We start from the raw sequence: 23,253 nt of genomic DNA, 5'->3' as shown, positions 1-23,253 counted from the left end.
CATTCATGAGGCACTCAGCTAAAGCCTTTTACTCTCTGGTACCTCGCCCCGAGGCACCCCACCTTCATGCTGGTGAGTCTAGGCCTCTATCTTCCCAGCTGGGCCCCTAAGCTCCTACTCCTTCTTCTTTATACGATGCCTTTCCCAGTTCAGCATCCAAGACTCCGTCCTCCCTGAGTAGAGTGATTGGCAGAAAGTACAAGGCAACTTGACTAAGTTGAAGCTGTGTGGCCACCGGGAAAATGGCAGTGAGGAAGGCCCCCAAGTGGCTGGATAGGCCCTTTAAAAGACCGACAGATAGACCAGCATGATGATGTGCACACGGAAGCCGGCTCCGGGGCGAGAGCAGAGGTCCGGCTCCAGCTGCGGAGGCAGGGGCGCTTTTCTGATCTCAGATTCAATCCATGGGAAGAAATAGGAGACGTTGGCAAAAACTCCAGGAAACATGGGGTGTGAACAACCACGGCCCCAGCTGGTTATTCCAACTTGCTGCCAAACTTGGTTGATTTCACAGACGAGTGGGCCTCCAGAGTCACCCTGGAAAAAAAAAAAAGAAGAGTTTTCTGTGACCTTAAAGCACTGAGCTTTCCTACCTCCTGCACCTGCCTATTGAAGATGTTATAGGGTGGGGTGTGTGCGTGTGTGTGATAGTTACCCCTCCCACTCACACATCCCCGACTCATAGAGCTCCCTGTTTGCAAGAATACAGAGTTTACTGCTGTCAAGTTCAGGACAAGAGTGAACCATGGAGGAGGCTCTAGTAGGACAAGCAAATCCACAACTGCAGATTTCTGTGTCCACAGGGGTCAACAAATAGCAAGCGGGCAACAGAAGCCAGACAGATGTGGAGTTGTGTCATGGTGCGGTCTCCGTTGGGCTCTACAGGGTCCTGGGCACCCACAGTGGGACCCCTGCCTTGGCTGCTTGCCCTCCATACCTGCGGTCTCCTGGTGGGCCTGATCACATGAAAATGTGTACCTTCAGGGCTAAGGCCCTGTGATCTTTGCCAGGTGAAATGTTCTCGGCTCAAATCAACCCAAACATCAGAAAGCCACTTGCTTCAACCTCCCGCTTTTACACAGTCTCTGTCCTCCTGCACCCACATCCAATCTGGAGCTCACCTCACAAACGGTCTTTGTATTGATAATGTTCCCAGCACACAGCATGTCATGCCGAATAGTATATGGGGTTCCATAGAGTAGCCGACACACGTTTCTTGGAATCAGAGTCAACCGAGCTTCCTGCAATATCTCGGAAGGGGTGCCTGTTGGGGAAGGAGTTCAAGACCAGTGAAAGGCTCTTCTGGCAGCTGTGTTTGCCAGTGGGCTGAGAAGGAATGAGTCTCACATAAAGAAGCCTCGACTGTCATTCTGGGTGGAGTTTCTAGTCGGCACAGCAATCTGCACGGACAGGGATGCCTGCTGCAGATGAGTTCATTGTGGGGGGTTCCTTCTGGTCCCTCTCTTCAATGCCAATCCCGTACTTGCCTTTGGAAATCAGGCTGAGACACAGGCCTAGACTCACTCTGGTCCATGCGAGGTGACTCTAAACGTTACAGGACATCTCCCGAGAGAAGTAATAGCACTCTGGACCCCCTCGCCTCGTTCTGTTCCCTCTGCTTCCCTCTTGCTGAAGTGGCATGCGCATCACACTGGATCACTACTGAATCATGACGAGGGGTTGTAACAAAGCGCGGGCCAGGAGGAGGCTCTGAGGTTTCGGGGCTGTTTTCGTCACCTCGTGTCTTTGTGTATGCACAGGGATATCGAAATTGGCCTCAAAAGCCTTCTGCGGGGACAGCAAAAGCTAAAGAAGGCCACACGGCTCACAGCCAGGCTTGGGCGCTGAGCTCTGGCGGTGTGGTGTGTTACGTGCTCAGCTTCCAATCTAAGGTCAGTGGCTGAGACCACGCCTCACTGCTGGAGAGAGATGCGACTTTATGAGTCAGCGAAGGGTTACAGTCTCTGAAACCCACATGGGAAGGGCCACCCTGTCCTACAGGGTCACGAGAAGTCCGAATGAACTCGATGGCAATGAGTTAGGGGTTGAGTGCAGGTGTTGCGCAGGGGTGGGGGGTGCTTGGTAAATCTGTAGCCTGAAGTGTCTTGAGAATAGCTCATGGACCTCATGAATTTGTATGTCCAGGAAAGAGGGTAAGGTTAGGATGTTCACGGTGCTTCCTGGTTCCTGCTGGTGGAGCTTGGTAGGAGAAATCAGAGGAAGAGGAAAGGAGCCTATAAGAGGATTAGATGGGTTGTAAACAGGATTAAAAGGCTGTAGAGTCCAAATCACAGAGATGCAATAATAAGATTCTAATCGAAGGATCCAGCAACGCGGCAGGGATGAAGAGCAACATGTGAAAGTCAGTTGGGTTTCTCCACACTAAAAAGAACAGTTTGAAAAGGAAGCGAGGAAGACAATCCTGAGGTGGTTTAGGTTGTGTGTTAGCTTGACTGGCCGTTATTATCAACGGCTTAGCGATCCTGCTCGAGTCACCCCATCCCCTGCCCCAGGGAAGTCTGATACATGTAACCACTGATCTGATATGAACAGGCGATCAATCAAAAGAAATCTTCCCCAGGGGTGTGGCCTGCTTCCAATGTATATGGCCTTTATGGCAAAGCTTGGCTGATGTATTTTGATGGAATTGGATCCTGCATCTGGCTTGTCATCCAAACTCCGGTTCTTTGGACTTGATCCAATAGGCTGTCATATTACATGCCGATCCTGCGAGTTGTTAGCCTGTGCAGCCTTTGAGGTAGCAGCGCCTGCCATTTTATCTGCCTACCTTGAATTAATTCGACTCCATAGACAACATCCTGTTTTCTGCTCTTCTGGTCCTTATTTCCACAGCTTTAGTAGCTAAGTAAGCTAGAGAGAACTTTCAACGTGACATCTGACCCACAGATTTGGACTTGTCAACTGAGTGACCCCCTTCCTTGAGATGTCATTGTACATATAAATAACCAAGGTTCGCTGGTCTTGCATCACTGGAGTTCAGAGAATCCAGCCACTCAAAGGATGTTACTGGGAGGCGGTCACGTCGGTTCTGACTCAGAGCCAGCCTACGTGCCACAGGAAGACCTGCTGCCCAGCGCCGGGCCAGACTCACACTTGCCATGCTCAAGCCCATCCCTGCAGCCACTGTGCCACTCCATTTACTTGGCTGCTCCCTTATTTGCCAAGCATGCTGTCCTTTCCCAGGGACTGGCCTCTCCAGAAAACTTTCCAAAGTCCTGCTGTTTTTGCCTCTCAACAGAATTCTAGCTGTATCTCTTCGAAGACAGATTTGCTTGTTCTTTTGGCAGTTCATGGTACTTTCAATATTCTTCACAAGCACCGTAATTCAAATGCATCGATTCTTCTTTCATCTTCTTCATTCAATGTACAACTTTTGCGTGCGTACGAGGCAAATGAAAATACATGGCTTGGGCCAGAATCACTGTGTTGGTTCAGCTGAGTAGAGAAACAAGTCAGTGACACTCATATATGTGTAAAAGAAAGTTTTATATCAAGAAGTTATTAAAAATCAAGAAAATATTTCAGCAGTCCAGATCAAGAACATACGTCCAATATTAGTCCACAAGTCCCTCTTCAGACTCATGTAGCCACATGCAATGATGCAGAATGCAGGAACATCACATGCCAGTGGGTGCAAATTTGTGTGGATTCAATGGCAGTGGCTGCATCACAGGGCTCACAGCAACATGGGTCAGCCAGCAGGAAGTGAATGGAAAGAGAGGATGGGGGAGCTTCCCTGGGACCCCCTTATAAGAAGGCCATGCCCACAAGGAGGCACCATCAGGCTGTGACCTGATTGACAGGCTAGACTCTACCCCTACCATTTTACATATCAAGTTGACATGGAATTATGTACCTACCACAGACCACCCCTTGTCTACTTGACACCTTTACTCCGTTCTTTAGCCATGTATAATTTTAAAACAGACAATAATAAAATCATATTTGTGCCTAATAAGATAAAACTAAACTGTGTACAACCGAAAATGTGCCAGCCCCATTTAAGCATAATATTCTACAAGTGAACAAAAGTATTCTATGCCTAACAATTGCAGTTAGGTGAACACCTACACCATAATCCTATAAGTCCTATTAACATATTTCCCCATCCATTAAAGTTTGTAAGCCAGCCATTTCGTGCCTTTATCCTTCCCATTTTGGGTATCCAATTTCTACACTGCCCACTTATAAACAAAGTTCACTGGGTTTGCGTCACTGGATTTCAGAGAATCCAGCCTAGTGCTCTGAGGAGACAATCGTGTTCTCTGATGTGAAGAATCTACACTCCAGTTGCAACCTTGTGAGTCTGCATCCATAAGCAAAGTCACCAGGACAGGCCATCCATAAAGTTAACAGCGATATGCACCAATTCACAGGTTTAAATATCTTCATCTGGCCGGGTTCTGGTCACCTCATTGTGAATCACCTTGTTAGCCTCACCAGGATTCCCAGTGGCTGCCTTGCCTTTTGACCATGGACAGGCCCCTTCACAAATTCTTAACAAGCCCAGCCGTCTTGAGCTAAGTCATACCATGAGCTCAGGTTCCACACAACTCTCTAAACTTCAGACCAGCCAACCTGCTCTCACCTCTCCTCTAGTCCCTGTGAACCAGGTCCATGGGTGTCAGTGGCCAGACTCAATCTGTCTCTTTATTACTACTTTTCTCCCACTTCCACTCAACAAGTAGATCCAGGTGGTCACCTAGTGAGCATTTCAGGCTGCCTGCAGGCTACCTTTAACTTTTAGTCCTAGAGAGAAGAATTCCTTCATGGCTCTAAATTTGTCCAGTTTTAGGTGTAAACCATTTGTTCAAAATTCAAAAAGCCAAATGGTTATTTTTCTCTTCAGTCCACCAACAGCTCTTTCAGCAAATCTTTTCAAATGCAAATGTACTGAGAATTTAAAGCACTGGGTGGGGCTTACCTTTTCTAAGCCATCTTTCAGGTATTTCCTGCTAACCTATTTTACAGATCCAATTTAATGTCTGAAGGCAGTGGGCTTATAAACTCTATTAATATTTCCTAATAATCATATCTATCATAGAGTAGGTAGAAAAAGTCAATATAATCCTAGTACAGCCAGATTCTAAGCAATTCTTCTTAAAACAGTCTAATTCAATCATTTCTTATCTAAACTATCCCATTCATATGCAATATCACCTTAGGTCTCTGGCTACCTCAAGCCAGGGCCTGGCCTTCAGTCAGCCATTTTGACTAAGCAGCATGGTCTCACAGAAGTTCATGAGTCAATAATTTGTTTCTCTAGTCAACCCAGACCTACACATTATGGTACCTGGGAAATAGACTACTAGAGAAACAAATCATGAAAATAGAGTGGATACTTGTCTGACCTCTGCTTTATGGTAGTTTTCCTTCTTTGGCTAGCTGGAAGTCAGATATTGCCATGTGGTTTACTGGGCTATTTTCTGGAAAGGACAGGAGAAATGAAGGCTTCAAGTCCTAGAAGTTGTTTTTGGTTATTTCTGTCTGAAATGGTGAAAATGAATGTGATAAATGTAATTTTCCTCTCAGAGAAGGTGGGGGGAGTTCCCAGGGCCCTCCTTATGAGAAGGACACACCCACTAGGAGCCACCATCAGACTGTGACTTGACAGGCTAGAATTCACCCTTTTTGTACCAAGTTGACATGTACCAACTTTTATGTACCAGGTTGACATGTACCTTTTATGTACCAAGTTGACATGTACCAACTTTTATGTACCAAGTTGACACGAAATTATGTAACTACTACAACCACCTTGGTTCTTAAAGTGATATCCTTGCTCGTCCAAATTGTAAAGAGGTTTGTGCAGAAGATTTACCCAATGCAATGTATCATTTCATCTCTTGACTGCTGCTTCCATGAGCATTGATTGTGATCCAAGCAAGACAAAATCCTTGATAACTTAAATCTTTTCTCCATTTATGAGGTTACCAATTGGTCCAGTTGTGAGGATTTGGATCTTCTTTACATTGCGTTGCATTCCACATCGAAGGCTGCGATCCTCAATCTTCAATAGCAAGTGCTTCAAGTCTTCACTTTCAGCAAGCAAGGTGTCTCCTTCACATATTGCAGGTTGTTAAGCTTTCCTCTAATCTGATGCCACATTCTTTTTCACATAGTTCAGCCTCTCAGATTACTTGCTCATCCTGCAGATTGAATAAGCACGGTGAAATGACACCACTCTAATGCACACCCTTCTGGTTTTAAACCATGCAGTATTCTTTTGTTCTGTTCAATCTGCCTCTTGATCCAGGTACCAGTGCTGCACAATTTAGTGTCTGGAATTCCCATTCTTCTCAAGGTTATCCATAGATGTTCATGATCCATATTGTCTAATCCTTTGCATCAATAAAACACAAGTAAACATTTTTCTTGTATCCCTTGCTTTGAGCCAAGCTGCATCTGATGTCAGCAATGACATGCTCCTTTCCACATTGGCTTCTGAGTCTGGCCTCAACCCCTGGAAGGTCCCTGTTAATGTGCTGTGCAAACATTGTTAGAATATCTTCAGCAAAGTTCTATTTGCATGTGATATTAATGGTATTGTTTTATAATTTGCACATTCTGTTTGGTCACCTTTCTTTGAAATGGGCACAAATATGGCTCTTTTCCAGTCAGTTGGCTGAGTAGCTGCCTCTAAAATTTCCTGGCACAGATGATTAAGTTCTTCCAGTGCTTCATCAGCTTGATGAAACATTTCAATTCCTGGAGCTTTGTTTTTGGCTAATGCTTTCAGTACAATTTGACATTCTTTCTTTATTATCATTGGTTCTTGATCATTTGCTATCTCTTGAATGTTGATATTTTTGATATAGTGACTCTGTGTATTTGTTCTATCTTCTTTTGCTGCTTCCTCCATTGTTCAATATTTTCCCCATATACTCTTTTAGTAACGCAACTCTTGGCTTGACTTTTTTCATGAGTTCTTTCTGATTCTATAAAAAGAACTTGGATTTCACTTGGGTGTTGCCTGCAGCACCTTTCAGCTCACAGTGATAAAAGGAGGTAGAAGAGATCAGAGAGGAGGGACCTACTATGACCAAGAATGAAGAGCAGGGGTAGAATGCAGCCTTTGGATCCAGTCGCTGCACTGGGGACCTCTCAGGTCTATGGGGAAGCTGATGACAAGACAAACAGAGATCGCCAAATATGCTGTGCCTATAGATGCTAAAAGGAGACAAGTACTTCCTCATAACCAATGAGCCACCAGAGAGAGGAAGCTAATATGCATTCAGACTGCCAGCCTCCTAAACTGTGAGAGAATAAATTTCTGTTTGTTAAAGTCATTTATTTGTGGTATTCCTGTCATTGGTGCAGTAGGTAACTAAGACAAGATGCCACTAGAATATTGAATTTTAGATCCGTAACATATATAAAACCTGTCTATTAGAAAGGAATTTAGACAGAGTAAACATTTTTAAAATATGAAAACACATAGCACAAAATAATAAGTTATAATTCTGGCTAGAGTGGAGTAAAAAGGCCAATTAATGCCCCCACAAAAATCAGTGTAATACTGGACAAAGTTTTTTAAAAATTCAACTAAGAGCAGTGAGAAAACTTAAGAATACTTTATTTGCAAAGAAGTGGAGTAAATTTAGGCAAGCATAGCAGAAGCCTCTGACTTCTATCCCAGGAGCGTCCACCTTGTCCCTGCTCTGTCAGAGTGGAGGTTTTAACACGGTGCAGCCGGCCGGGAAAGTGATTAATTTTACTGCCAGAGAGGGAGAGCTGAATTGATGGCTAAAATACACGTCCTGGTGCTGTCAGTGAAAGTAGTAAGTTCTGTAAGAAGTAAACGGGCAAAATTCACAGCATTCCTGGCTTAAGGATGTGGTTCTGGTTGGCATGAACTGTGTGCCTGGCAGAAATCTAACAGAGACTATGGAAATAAGAGAGGCCAAGAATTTTCAGCCATTGTGAGGATGGCATTTGACTAAGCAGTGTTTCATTCGCTATTAACTGAAATTGATTCAATGATAGGTAACAACAATGACAACAACTCTACTTATAGGTGAGCCTGAGGTTAAATAATAGCTGTCGCTAGAGGATTATTCCATTTGTACGGGTGTTGAACATTGTGTTGAGTATGTGGCTTCAGGGGCTAAGCCATTTTTATCAAGTAAGACCCCCAACAGTGTTTGCCACTCTCTGGATTCTTCTTCCCCAATGACCCAAGTTATGTTAAAAATACCTGATACTAAATAAAGACAGACTTATAAAACTTATATTAAAAAGACTTTGCTCTCTCCTTGAGAATTAGCATACTTACCACTTCTCCTATCACCGTCGTATTTCTTCAACAGCCTCTTTACATTTTTATTTCAATAGAACTCACCGTGCGAATGCTAAAATAACTCAGCTTCCCACAGCCTAAAGATGTAGCACACCCACCACCGCCATGGAGTCTGTCTGACTCACAGTGACCCTGTAAGACAGAGTGGAACTGCTCCATTGGGTTTCCAAGACTATCAATTACAGGAGAAGACAGCCTCATCTTTCTCAGAGTGGATGACAGGTTTGAACTGACGGCCCTGCAGTTAGCTGCCCAACATTATTAACTCCATGTCTACTTGACAGAAAGCACATGATTTCAGTGGGTCTCTGAGGAAAGAAAAATAAATGACGAAAACACCAACAGAGAAAATGAAAAGATGGAACCTACACAGAGAGAACCACGCGCTCTGTTGGCGAACCGTGAGCTGAGCAGATCTTCCGACGTCACACGTCACACAGCAATCTCAGGTACCCAAAAGGACACATTCGCCCTGTTTGCCTCCACACCTGCCGGGTGGACAGAAAGGCAACAAAATACCAACCTAGTATGCCCTTCCCTGTATATGCCTTGGGGGGGGGGAGATGCAGTCTGAAAGAGGGGTAGACCAGATGGGATGGCCACACAGAGTAGTACACTAACAAAAGAGGGGGGCTGAGTCATCTCTGGTACTCCAAACTCCATGCTCCCTGAAAGGATGCAAGCCCACATAGTGATGCGCTAGAGCGTGGTGGAGGCCATGATCTCCCACGCCACTCTGGAACATGGCTCGGATAGAGGCTCTGGTCCACAGGGTGCCCTGGGACTGCACCGTTGAAGGCGTTGCTTGGGTTTGGGCTTGGCCATTTCCTTTTTCTGTGTTATGTGTTGATAAGCTGCCAACATAGCCCCAAAGGATGGGGGAGAACTGTCCTACTCACTTCTTTTGGCGACTACAGAAGTTAGTTACAGGATGCGAGTCTTGATAAAAAGCAGTGGTCAGTTCTGGCTCTGTGTTTTGTTGTTTTTCATTTATTGTCATTGTTTTTTCTGCTTCTTTTGATAAACTGCCAGTGGAGAGACATAGGACTTAACTGGTGTGGGATCATTTCTAACGCAACACAAACCCTCTTTTACCAGAAAAGTCACCACTGCTGCCCCTTAAGCATCCATGGCTACACTCCTACTGTGAGCATTGGTAAGCAAGCAAGCACTGGTCACTTACGGAGAGAAAGCAACTGCTGATTCTGGATTCTGTGTCTGTGTGGGGGTTTCTGTTTGTGTGCTTGTATTTTGTCGCGTGTGTTTCGGGGTTTTTATTATGTCTCTGTCTCCACCTGACCAAGTCAATGTTCTCCACATGACCTAGCCACCATCGCACTTTCAACAGCTACAATCAGTGGGCAAAGTCATCGTTATCAGCCAATAAACAAATAGAAACAAACATAGAAACAACACAGTGCCTTGCAGACAACAAACGATTTCAGTTCACATGAAAAAAAAAAAAGATAGAATGGTGCGAACAAATGACTAATACAGAGCCACCTGCAGAGTATCTAGTCAAATTAGGCCTCTGGCAGATTTCCACTACCACAGGCAAAGGTCTCAAACAGCTCTACTCTCAAATAGAGATCATTGTAATCATGATTATACTGGATCACACTTGATACCTGGTCAGTTAACCTCCACCTTGACCCAACCAGAAATTCTTCTAGGTGCAAGTATTTCTTTCTTGTTCTATGACAAAAATTTCTTCCCTGGCTTTTTAAATATGCACGAGATCTTTTCTATCTGATTCATTATTTGTAGTTTTATCTCTGTATTATTATTATTATTATTTTATCCTTTCCACTTTATTTTCTTTTAAAAAATTATTATTGTTCCTGTTGGGTTTTCCAGTTTGTGATGCACAGAAGGAGTAGATACATAGAGATAAGAACTGATGCAAGGGTTTATAGGGGAGGTAGGGGTAAAGGTGGAAGACAGGAAGGGTAGGGGGTAGGGGAGCAAGCAATGCATGTGGAAGGGGTAGGGAGCCCTAGAACTGATGATTACATCATTCATTTTAAACGTGATTTATCCATGGGTAAACAAAGGAAAATTGATTATGGTAATGATTATACAACCCTTCTACATATTATTGAACTATTGAACTGTGTGGTATGTGGATTACGTGGCAAAACAGCTGTTTAAAGAAGCAATTCAGAAGAATGATTCTTAGGTATTTTTAATGGTGAGAGTAAAACACAGGGCAGTAGGGAGGGGGTACAGAAAAGCACAAGAGCATTTTGACAAAATGAAAACCAGTAAATAGAAACCCAGAAGATTAATGCTAAGACAATACTTTGAACGAGCAAAACAGAAGAACTGAAGCAATGGGAGGTCAAATTAGTGAGCTTTAAGACACATCTCTTGATACCAATCTACAGGAAGAAGAGCTTATAAGCAGAGTAAAATAAAAACCAACTCTAAGAATTGTGTGGGACACTATCAACTATCAAATAGAAATCCCAGAACAAGAAGAAGCCAACCAACCAACCCCCCTACCCTGCACCACCCCGCTCCTACCAAACCACTTGAACAGAAAAAATAGTTCAAGAACTCTGGAAGCAAACTTTCCTAACGCCATTAAAGAGGGGAGAAGAACCATCGAAGAAGGTGGAATAACGCTAAACGGGACAGATACAAAAAGAAAGTCACCATGACATGTCATGGTCAAACTTCGCCATCTCAAAGACAAGGGAAAATCCTGAGCAGCTCGGGAAACAAAGAGGTTATCTGCAAAAGGGAACCATTAAAACTAAGTTCAGATTTATCAGCAGAAACCATGCAAACAAGAAGGAAATGGCATGCAAAATTCTGAAGGAAAAAAAAAACAACTGCCCCAAATCTATACCTCAAACCAAACAAACTCACTTCCATTAAAAGCCAATATTGACTCATAGCGACCCCATATGACAGGCAGAAGAGCCCATGTGAGCTTCTGAGAATTTAACTGTTTATGGGAGTAGAACGCTCTTTCTCCCAGAGGGCCGTGGTGGTTTATAATTTCAGACCTCACAGACTGCAACCCAACACATAACCACTACACCACCAGGACTCCTTATATTCAGTAACAGCATCCCTCAAATACAGGAAGAAACAAGAAATTGTCCAGATAAATAGACATTAAAGGATTTCATAAAAACAAGACCAATGACAGATATGAACTGGAAACCCAGGGAATCCAGGGCGGATGAAACCTTCAGGACCAGTGGTGAGAGTGGCGATACCCAGAAGGTGGAGGGAAGGTGGGGTAGAAAGGGGGAATAGATTACAAGGATCTACATATAACCTCCTCCCTGGGGGACAGACAACAGAAAAGTGGGTGAAGGGAGACGTCCAACAGTGTAAGACAAGACAAAATAATAATAATTTATAAATTATCAAGAGTTCATGAGGGAGGGGGTGGCAGGGAGGGAGGGGTAAAATGAGGAGCTGATACCAAGGGCTCAAGTAGAAAGCAAATGTTTTAAGAATGATGATGGCAACAAATGTGCAAATGTGCTTGACACAATGCATGTATGCATGGATTGTGATAAGAGTTGCATGATCCCCCAACAAAATGGTTTAAAAGAAAATAAATAAATGTTACCAAAAAAAAAAAAAAAGAAAGAAAGGGGAAAGCAATTACAAGGATCTACATGTAACCCCTTCCCTGGGGTACAGACAACAGAAAAGTGGGTGAAGGTAGAATTCGGACAGTGTAAGACATGACAAAATAATAATGTGTAAATTATCAAGGGTTCATGAGGGGGAGGGGAAAATGAGGAGCTGATACCAAGGGCTCAAGTAGAAAGCAAATGTTTAGAGAATGATGATGGCAATAAATGTACAAATGTTCTTGAAAGAAAATAAAAGACCAATGTTACAAAAAGAAAAAAAAGTAAGGATAGTTCTTTGGACAGAGAATCACCAACAAGAGCAGACATTAACCTAAAAGACATTACCACCCAGAAGTCCACCCACTTAAAGCAGTATTCAAAGTAAAACAAACTTACAAAACTGAAAATAGGAAGCCAGAGATAACAGTCTGCAATGAAGACAATTACAAAGTAAATAGAGTGAACAGTATAGATATGAAACCTTTGAACACCAAGAAAGTAAAGTAGATATTAGGAGAGAACAGGCTGTTATAAAACTTGAGAAAAAGTAACAAATAACAAGGTAACCTCAAAGAAAATGGGGGGGCGGAAACTCATTGAAAATAAAAAGGAGAATCACAAAGCCCTTGTAAGCAATAAAATAACAGCAAGGGAAAAAATGACAAGAAAATCCCAAATCAGAAGGAGCTCAGTAAAGAAAATGATAAGGAACGAAGAAGCCAACCGCTGTGACAGCACCCACACAGATGAATGACAGCAGCACATTCACACCTATCGATAACGACAATGAATGCAAATAGATTAAAGGCATCAGTCAAGAGGAAGAGTGCAGCAGAATGCATAAGAAAACAGGACCTAGAAAATGCTGATTACAAGAAACACACCTTTGACTCATTGGCAAAAATAATCTAAAAATCAATGGATGGAAAGATATACATCAAACAAATGGCAAGCCAATAAATAAATAAATATAAAAGCAAGGACAGCAGTGTGAATCTCTGATAAAACAGACGCCAAGGCAAAATCCATCATGAGACACAGAGAAGGGCATTGCATAATGATTAAAGGTAGAGTTGCACAAGATGACATCACTGTAATAAATATTTATGCACTCGATGAAACACCCTCATTAATCAAACTCTCATAGGGCTGAGAAAAGAAATAGACAATACAACAATAATAGCAGGAGACTTAAATACATAAACTCTCCAGGAAGGGCAGAACAACTAGGTAAAAAATTACCAAAGAGACAGAAGAACTAACTAACACAGTCGGCAAACTTGACCTCTTAGACAAAAACAAAACCTTCCACCCAACAAGAGCACAATATGTTCTTTACAAGCATATGTGGAATATTTGTGCTAGGCCACAAAGCAAGCCTTAATAAATTAAACATTGAGATATTACAAATCAACTTCTCAGATAACACTTTAAAATAAGTAATCAACACTAAGAAATCAAATACATAGAAATTGAACAACATCCTGCTTTAAAGGTATGCTGACCACAGGTCTGTCTAAATAAAATAGGCTGGATGAACAATCTGGAGGAGAAAGCAACAAAGCCCACATGGAAGAACACACCAGCCTGTGTGATCACGAGGTTTTGAAGGTATCAGGCATCAAAGAACAAAAAATCATATCATTGGGTGCACACCTCCATGATACGATCGCTGAGCACAAACGGGTGCATAAGCAAATGTGGCGAAGGAAGATGATGGTGCCCGGCTATCAAAAGAGGTAGCATCTGGGGTCTTAAAGGCTTGAAGGTAATCAAGCGGCCATCTAACTCAGAAGCAACAAAGCCCACATGGAAGAAGCACACCACCCTGTGTGATCACGAGGTGTCGAGGGGATCATGTATAAGGCATCATCAGAACAAAAAAAAATGTTACTATAGTGAATGAAGGGGGAAGTGAAGAGTGGAGACCCAAACCCCATTTGTCAGCCACTGGAGATCCCCTTGCAGAGGGGTCTAGGGGAGGAGATGAGTCAGTCAGGGTGTGATGTAGCACCGATGAAAAATATAGCTTTCCTCCAGTTCCTAAATGCTTCCTCCCCCCACCCCCCGCCCCCTATCATGATCCGAATTTTACCTTGCAAGTCTGGCTAGACCAGAGGATGTACAGATAGAGTCTGGCTAGACCAGAGGATGTGCAGATAGGAGCTGGAGGCACAGGGAATCCACGGCAGATGATACCTTCAGGACCAGGGGTGTGAGTGGTGATACTGGGAGGGTAGAGGGAGAGTGGGTTGGAAAGAGGAAACAGATTACAAGGATCTACATGTGACCTCCTCCCTGGGGGACAGACAACAGAAAAGGGGATGAAGGGAGGCATCAGACAGGGCAAGATATGACAAAATAATAATTTATAAATTATCAAGGGCTCATGAGGGAGGGGGGATCAGGGAGGGAGGGGAAAAAAGAGAATCTGATGCCATGGGCTTAAGTGGAGAGCAATTGTTTTGAGAATGATGAGGGCAAAGAATGTATGGATGTGCTTTATACAATTGATGTATGTATGGATTGTGATAACAGTTGTATGAGCCCCTAATAAAACGTTTAATAAAAAAAAGAAAACACGGCCTTGGTGACAGAAAGGAAGCTAGAGATCACATAGTGGAATTTGCAAGACCAGTGATGTCATTGTAAAACCAATGATGGCATTGTAAACACATTTTTTTGCAACAACATAAATAGTCACAACGCACATGGCGTTTGCTAGATACAATACACAGGAATAAAACTGACTACATCAGTGGGAGTACATGAAGAAGAAGCTGAAGACAAGCAGCCAAAACTAGGCCAGTGGCTGAACTGGGAACAAACTATCAATTGCTCACACGTAAATTCAACTTGAAGTTGAAAATTAAAAACAAATTCATAAGAGCTAATATACCATCTTGAGTATATGCCGCCGCATTTCAAGAATATCAATAGATTTCACTTATTGGTGACTAATGACATAACACCTGGTGAACTATGAGTTGACAATGAGAACATTGTATGTGTTTAGAAATGCACTATGTACCCAAATCACCACAGACTGAGGTAGAAATCCTCAACAAGCCTATAGCCAAAGAAGAAACAGATCAGGCCATTAACCTCCCCCCCCCCCCCAATTCCAGGGTGAGATGGCTTCACCAGGGAATTCTACCAACTACTCAGAGGAGAGTTGACACCAATCATCCACAAACTATTCTAGAATGTAGAAAGGACATATGGTAATAATTTATTTTAGAAGAATTAATATCAGACGTGTCCCAAGGAATTGGAGATGAAAGATATCCCAATTGTCCAATTCTTCCAAGATGTTATTCTGCTCCGTCCACCCCACCCCACCCCACCCACCCCTCCCTTGAGTATATTTCCTCACATCCCTGTGTTCTGTGATTCATTTATTGCAGTTTCTCACAAAACTCACAAAATACAAAAGAAATGTATCATGCGATTGTGGGTACTGTCAAGTTCCATATCCAAAGGTCAGGCAGTGGCAAGCCAAACTGCAGGCTCCACATCCAGAAGCTGACAGTGGCCGAAAGCCAAAGCAGGTCTTTCTTATACCAAAGTTCAGTCAGGAAACAGAGGAATGGCTTTTAGCAGACCCTAACCCCAAAGAAACAGGGGATGGTGTCACATCATCCACTGAAGAAGTTTCTCAAAATGCTCACAAGGACACAAAATGTATGGCTTGGATCACACCCTCTACTAAAGTCAGGTCTTAATCCCCCACAAAACTTTTCCACAAATATCATAGAGAATAGCCTCAAAAATGGATATATCCACAGGCCTAGTCCAGAATTATAATAAGGAATGTGGGAAGAAACGATGGAGAAGGTCAATATGAGAAGCTAGAATGAGGCCAGGGTCAACTGTGGAGCACACCATCAATTGTCCATGTGCAAGGTCAGGTTGAAGTTGAAGAAAACAAGTCCATGAGATCCAACACATGACCTTGGGTCCGTTCCATCTGAAGAACAGATTTTGTACATTGAACATTCATGATATAAAGACCTGATAAGCTATGGGAGGACATCAAGAACATCATACGTGATGAAAGCCAAAGGTCATTAAAAAGGCAGGAATTAAAGTAAAGGTCAATGTGGATGTCTGAAGGGATTCTGAAACTTGCTCTTAGTCGTAGAACAGCTAAGGCAAGAAGAAGAAAAGATGAAGTCAGAGTTAAGTAGATCATTTAAACGGGCAGCTGGATAAGACAAACCAAAATATTGTAACGAAATGTGAAATCCCTAGACTTAGCCAAAGAGAAGAATGTGCTCAGCATATCTAAAACGGGAAGAACTGAAGAAAAAAAATCAAGTTTTGAGTTTCAAGATTGGAAGCTTCTATGGACACAATATGGAATGACACAGGGAGCATTCAAGGAAGATGGAAAGAATACACAGAGTCACTCTACCAAAAAGAACCGGTCGACATTCCATCATTTCAGGAGGTACCATATGAACAAGAAGTGATGGTGATAAAGGAAAAAGTTAAAACTGCACTGAAAGTATTAGCCCAAAACAAGGAGATGATGGAATAGCAATTTAAATGATTCAAGAAAACCGATGAAGCATTGGATACACTCACTCTTCTTTGCCAGGAAATTTGGAAGACAGCTACCTGCCCAACTGACTAGAACAGATGCATTATTTGTACCTGTTCCAAAGAAGGGAGACTAACAGAGTATGCTTATTAAATAACAATCTCTTTAATATCACATGTAAGTAAAATTTTTCCGAAGATCCTCCAACAACAACTGCAGCAGAACGGAGCTGCCAGGCCAGATTCAGAGGAGGATGTGGAACAAGGGATGTCATTGCTGACGTCAGATGGATCTGGCTGAAAGCACAGCATACCAAAAATATGATTATTTGTGTTTTATTGACTGTGCCTGGGGTCAGCTAATTTTTAAGAAAGAAGATACAATCCTATCCCTCATAACAATTTAAAAATTATTTGAGAGCCACAAATACGTTTTTATAAATAAGGAAAATGTTAAGTAATATTATAAATGAAACTATGATGGTTTTATTTTCACTTTCAATTTTACTTCAGAGCCCCATGTACATCCCCAAAGAGCTGTCTGTAGCTCAAGAGTCATAGTTTGCTGACCCCTGGACTATGGCAAGGCCTTTCACTGTGGATCATAAGAAACGATGGATAGCCTGGAGAAGAATGGGAATTCCAGATCACTTCACTGTACTCATGCACAAGTTGGACATGGATTAAACTCCATGGATTAAACCCAGGAAAGGTGTGCGGCAGGGTTGTATCTTCTCACTACAATCAGTCGATCTGTATGCTGAGCAAATCATCAGAGAACCTGGATTAGATGATGACCACTGTGGAATAAAGATTGGAGGAAGGCTTATTAACCACCTGTGAAATGCAGATGACAGAACCTTGCTTGCTGAAAGCGAGGAGGCCTTACAACTCTAGCTGATGGAGAGCAAAGATTGCAACCTTCAGTATGGATTGCAACTCAGAATAATGAAAACCAAGATCCTCACAACTGTGCCAATAGGTAGCATTATGATAAATGGATAAAAGGTTGAAGTTGTCCAGGATTTGTCTTGCTTGGATCCATAATCAGTGCTCATGGAAGCATTAGTCAAGCGATGACAGCACACATTGCGATGGGTCACTCTGCTGCACAAGACCTCTTGACAGTGTTGAAAGCAAGGCTGTGACTTTGAGGACAAAGGCTCATCTGACCCAGGTCATGGTGTTTTCAGTGGCCTCATATGCTTGTGAAAGCTGGACATGGAATAAGGAAGACCAAAGAAGAATGGATTAATTAGAATTATGGTGCTAAGAATAATCAAAGCACCATAGACTGCCAAAAAAATAAAAATAAATCTGTCTTGTTAGAACCACAGCAAGGCTGCTCCTTAGAAGCAAGGCTGGCGAGGCCATGGACATGCCATCAAGGGAGCCCAGGCCTGGGAAAGGATTTTATGCTCAGTAAGGCAGAGGGGCAATGAAAAAGAGGAAGATCCTCTATCACAGTGGTACTCGACCTTCCTCATGCCACGACCCTTTCATACAGCTCCTCATGTGGTGGTGAGCCCCAACCAGAATATTATTTTTGTTGCTACTCCATAACTGTAAGCTTGCTACTGTTATGAATCATAATGTAAATATCTGATATACAGGATGTGTTTTCATTGTTACAAATTGAACACAATTAAAGCATAGTGATTGATCACAAAACAGTAGGTAACTACATATTGTGAAATACTTATTTCTAATGACAAATAAATGAAATTTTGTCTTAAAGCATGGCGTAGCATGGGTAACAGTCTTCACTCCTGGTACTCGTGTGTGGGTACTGCATGTGGGCAGACCCGCCTGGAAATGGGCAGAGGAACAGTGTCTCGGTTCCTAAGACCATCAGAAATATGTGTTTTCGGATGGTCTTAGGCAACCCCTGTGAAAGGTTCATTCAACCACCAAAGGGGTAGCGACCCACAGGTTGAGAACCGCTGCTCTATAAGATACATTGACAAAGTGGCTCCAACGTAAGAACACTTGTGAGGATGTTGCTGAGCCGGGCGGTATTTGTCCTGTTGTGTACCCGGCCACTATGAGTTGGAATGAGCTCAAAGGCATCTATTAACAACAGCAACACAAGCAATCATGGCTGGCAGGGCCATATTAATCCAGCACTAACCAGGAGAGCAAAGTTCTCTATTCGGGTTATGAAGCAATGGTAATCCTGACACCCAAATCAGGCAAAGACACTATTAGAACACTACAGACTAATATCCCTCAGGAACATTGGTGTAAAAATTCTCAACAAAATATGGCTATAGAATGCAATACTATAAAAAAGTAATACACCGTGATCAAGTGGGATCATACCAGGCATACAAAGATGGTTCAACATTAGAAAAACAATTAATATAAGCAAAGTAAAAGATAAGAATCATATGATCATATCAATCAGTGCAGAAAAGGCATTTGGAAACATCCAACACCTATTTTTGACAAAAACATGCAGAAAAATATGAACATAAGGGACATTTCACAATACAATAAAGGCCATATAAAAAAATCCTATGGCCAATATCTTGATCAGACAAGAGAAACTGAAAGCATTCTCCTTGCAAATGGGAACCAGGCAAGGATGTCCTCATTGCCAGTCTTAGCCAGAGCTACTAGAGAACAAACCAAAATAATCAAACGAATTCAGATTGACAAAGAAGTGAAACGCTCACCATTTTCAGATGACGTTTTATGTTATAAATCCCCCAAAACCAACAACAAAATTGTTGAAAACAATCGGGAGATTTTTTTGAGCATGACGGAATACAAAATTAACATGCAAAAATCAGTTGGGAACTAAGAGGGAGGTTCCACTAAGAGCAATATCCTGCTCTCCCTGGAAGTAAGCAAATCAACATAAAAGCTAAGTAGACCAAAATTTCTTAAATTTGGGAGATTAATGCCTGCTGACAGACGCCCCTGTACAATGGACACAGCAGGGACTTCTTTGGTGTGGCCAGCACAGCAAATATTTCCTGGCCCCTGAAGAAATCAGCCAGTGAAACCTCTTACCTCACTGGCCTCTGGGGGCCCTGCATGGATAATGGATAGCAGACCATATGGAAAGTATGGTGTAGATATTCTCAGTACCCAAGCAACGTTTTGACCATTTTTTTCATTTCTTCTTTCCTCCTTTCTTTTCCAGTGCCTTCTCTACCCCATGTGGTGGACACATACAAACAAAAACACAATAGAGACTAGCCCTCCCCATCCAAAAGGCAGATGTATTTTTCATTTTATTTGTTGTTTTTGTACTTTTGATCTATTAAATTACTCTTATTGTATTTCTAGTTCTCTCCTGCTTCCTCAGACCCAGCCCTTCTGAGAGTACACATGCATCCCATGCAAAAACAGGCGAGGCTATAGATTCTGGCACCCCGCCCCCCTCCGAACCAGGGCACTTTCTGTTCTCTGAGTGCACAGTCTTGCCCACATTCCCACTGCTATAGCAACAGAACTCCAGACCCACACCCAAGTCACACCCTAGGCTTCTGTATCTTTTGCCTCTTCCTGTTTTCTGCACAAGCACAGTTTTTGTCTTTTGTCTCCTTGTCTTGTCTTTCTTCTTTTACCTTCTTCCCCTTCTCTCATTTCCTCTTTAGTTCTACGTCTAAACACATATATACATAAATCTTCTGGTTTGAATATGTGCTTACAATTTTCTCCTGCCCCACTCACTATCTTTTTCTTTTTCTTTTTAAAATCATTTTATTTGGGGCTCATATAACTCTTACCACAATCCATATTTTACTTTTATTTTACCCTCTGTGTTCTTCCTATTTACTTCCCCCCTTTACTCATTTCTTCGTATTTTTTCCCAGTTCACCAAAGTATGTTTTCTGGCTCCTACTAGGCCATGCCCACATACCAGACATAGCTAACGGTGTTAGGCCTGATTGACTAAAGGAATAAATTCAGTGACACTCAGATATATGTAAGGAAAAGCTTTAGATCAGGTAGTGTTATATATCAGGAAAACATCCTAGCCAAATCAAAAAGTCCAATACTAGTCCACAAGTCCCTCTTCAGACTCACACATACACATGCAATGATGCAGAGTTAAGGAAGCTCACTAGCTGGTGGGCACAAAGCTGTATGGATCCAATGGCAGTGGCTCTGGCAGGTCTCAGAGAGACTCACCAACAGGAATGTGAAAGCAGAGAAGGGACGGGGGATGTTTAAGTTCCCAGGACCCTTTTTATGAGAAGGCTATGCCCACAAAGGCTAAACTCCACCCCAACACTTTTATATATCTTGAAGTTGACATGAAATGATGTAACTACCACACCAACCAACCCTGCACAACCCAGCAGTTCACATACTACTAATCACTGCACCAAAATGCTGAGGAAACAGGAGTCAGCCACAGTACACCCCCAAATCAAGAAACACTAATACAAGCAACTGCAAATCATCTAAATCCAATGTAGTGCTCTGAAAAATATATTCTGGAAATACCAGAAACAGAATTCAGAAGAATGTCATCTGTTGTGGGGAACATTCATGAGAACAATGAATGAAATAGAAAAACTGAAACCATTAAAACCAAAAGGAATCCCAGATGCTAAAAAATGAGATAGCAAAATTAGGCAACAGAATAAAATATCCGAGGAACAGGGAAAGATAAATCAAATTAGTGACCCTGACGGCAATCACTCTGACTACAGTCAACAAGAGAAGCTATCAACAAGAAAGGGAAGGAATTCAAAGGAAGCCTGATAATGATGTGGGACACCATCAAGAGAAACAACCTACTCCGTCTCATGAGGAGCAAAGTGAGAGGAAACAGAAAAAACTACAGAGCAAATAGTACAAGAAACCACGAAGGAACATTTTCCCAACATCACAAAGGAGAAGACAGTACTATTCAAGAAGCTGAGAGAACTCAAATACTACAGACCCCAAAAGAAAAACCTTGTGACATATCACAGTCAAATTCTCCAACTTCAAGGAAAAGAAGAGGATCCTGAGGGAAGCTAGAGCAAAAGAACTGTTACCTACAAATGAAAAACAAGGATAAGCTCGGATTTCTCTGCAGAAACTAGGCAGGCAAGAAGACAATGGGGTGATATATATATATATATATATGAAAGAAAGGAAAAAACCTGCCAACTAAGGTTCCTATACACAGAAAATTATTCTTAAAATATGAGGGATAAATAAAAGTATTTGAAGACAAGGAATTCATAAAAACAAGACCACAATTACAAAAAATATTAACCAGATCACTATGGGCAGAGAATCAACAACAACTCATATAAGAGATGGCTTCACAGTGGAATTCTACCAAATATTCAGGGAAGAGCTGTCACCAATTGTACACAGACTATTCCAGAATATAGAAAAGGACAGCAAACTCCACAACCCATTCTTTGAAGCCAACATAATCCTGGTTCCAAAACTAAGCAAAACTCCCATAAAGACAAAAACTACAAACCAATGTCCTTCATCTGCATAGATGCAAAAATTCTTAACAAAATTCTGCACAATAGAATTCAACAACAAATTCATAAAAATAATTCATCAAGTTGGACTCATACCAGGATGAATGGATGGTTCAACATTTGAAAAGCAATCAATGCAATCCATCACATAAATAAGTTAACGAATAAGAAACATATGATCATATGAAGATACACAAAAGCATTTGACACCCATTCCTAATAAAAACACATAATAAGATAGGAACAGAAGAGAAAACACTCAAAATAACAGAGGGCATATATGAAAATCCACAGCTGAATGTGAAGAAACTAAAAATATTTCCTCCAAGAGCAGAAACTAGATCAGTATGACCCAAGTGATCACTCTTATTCAACATTGTGTTGGAAGTCTTCTCCAGAACCATTAGACAGCAGAAGGACATACAGGGAATGTCACTGGCAAAGCAAATGGAAGCTCTTGGTATTTGCAGATGATAAGATGCTGTATGGCGAGACCATCAAGGACCCCACAAAAAGACCACTGGAAACAGTTGAGGATTTAGTAAAGTGGCAGATTAACATGCACAAGAGTAACAAGCAGGAATCAATCGGATTCTTAGATTCCAGTCAAGAGAGCTCCAAAAGATATCAAGAAAACAAAACCATTTACAACACCCACACAAGAGATATTTAGAAACACACGTAACCAACCAACCAACCAACCAAGCAAAAACCCAAAAGACCTGCACAAAGAAATCTATAGACCATTATTACAAGAGTTAGTGTTGTTGCTGTTGGTTAGGCGCCGTAAAGTGGGTTCCAAAACACAGTGACCGAACGCACAACCGAAGAAAACACATTCCAGTCTTGTGCCTCCTTACAACGGAAGCACTGGTCCTACATCACCTTCACCACGGTTCCTGTGCTGGAGCCCATTATTGCAGCCACTGTGTCAATCCATCTCCTTGAAGGCCGTCCTCTTTTTCCGTAGCCCCTCTACTTTACCAAACACGATGGGTTTCCCCCGAGACTAATCTCTCCTGACATCTCCAAAGTATGTCAGACTAAGTCTCACCATGCTTGCCTCTAAGGTGCACTCTGGCCTTACTTCTTTTAGCAGTACTTTAGAATGTTGAAGGCAGCACTTTCAATCTTTTCCAACACAATTCAAATGTACTGATTCTTCTTCAGTCTTATTTATTCAATGTTCAACTTTCATATGTACATGTGGCAAATGAAAATACCATGGCTTGGGTCAGGTGCACTTTAGTCCTCAAAGTAACATCCTTGCTTTTCAATACACTAAAGAGCTGTTGAGAGCAGATTTACCTTATGCAAGGTATTTTTTGAACTCTTG

At 42.1% G+C, this 23,253-nt stretch overlaps 1 protein-coding gene across 1 annotated transcript in view; it reads right to left on the bottom strand.

Annotated features, from left to right (window-relative positions):
* Window positions 1-282: 282 nt before the first annotated feature.
* Window positions 283-23,253, bottom strand: part of PRSS38 (serine protease 38) — a 34,350-nt gene continuing 11,379 nt past the window's right edge. The window contains exons 4-5 of the mRNA XM_075542890.1: window positions 1,122-1,264; window positions 283-537 (exon numbers count right to left, since the gene is read on the bottom strand). Of these exons, the coding sequence (XP_075399005.1) occupies window positions 283-537; window positions 1,122-1,264 (398 nt within the window). The remainder of the gene's footprint in view (window positions 538-1,121; window positions 1,265-23,253) is intronic.

This window comes from Tenrec ecaudatus, chromosome 2 (assembly GCF_050624435.1).
Source record: "Tenrec ecaudatus isolate mTenEca1 chromosome 2, mTenEca1.hap1, whole genome shotgun sequence".
NCBI lineage: Eukaryota > Metazoa > Chordata > Mammalia > Afrosoricida > Tenrecidae > Tenrec > Tenrec ecaudatus.
This window is presented reverse-complemented; position numbering and strand designations above follow the sequence as displayed.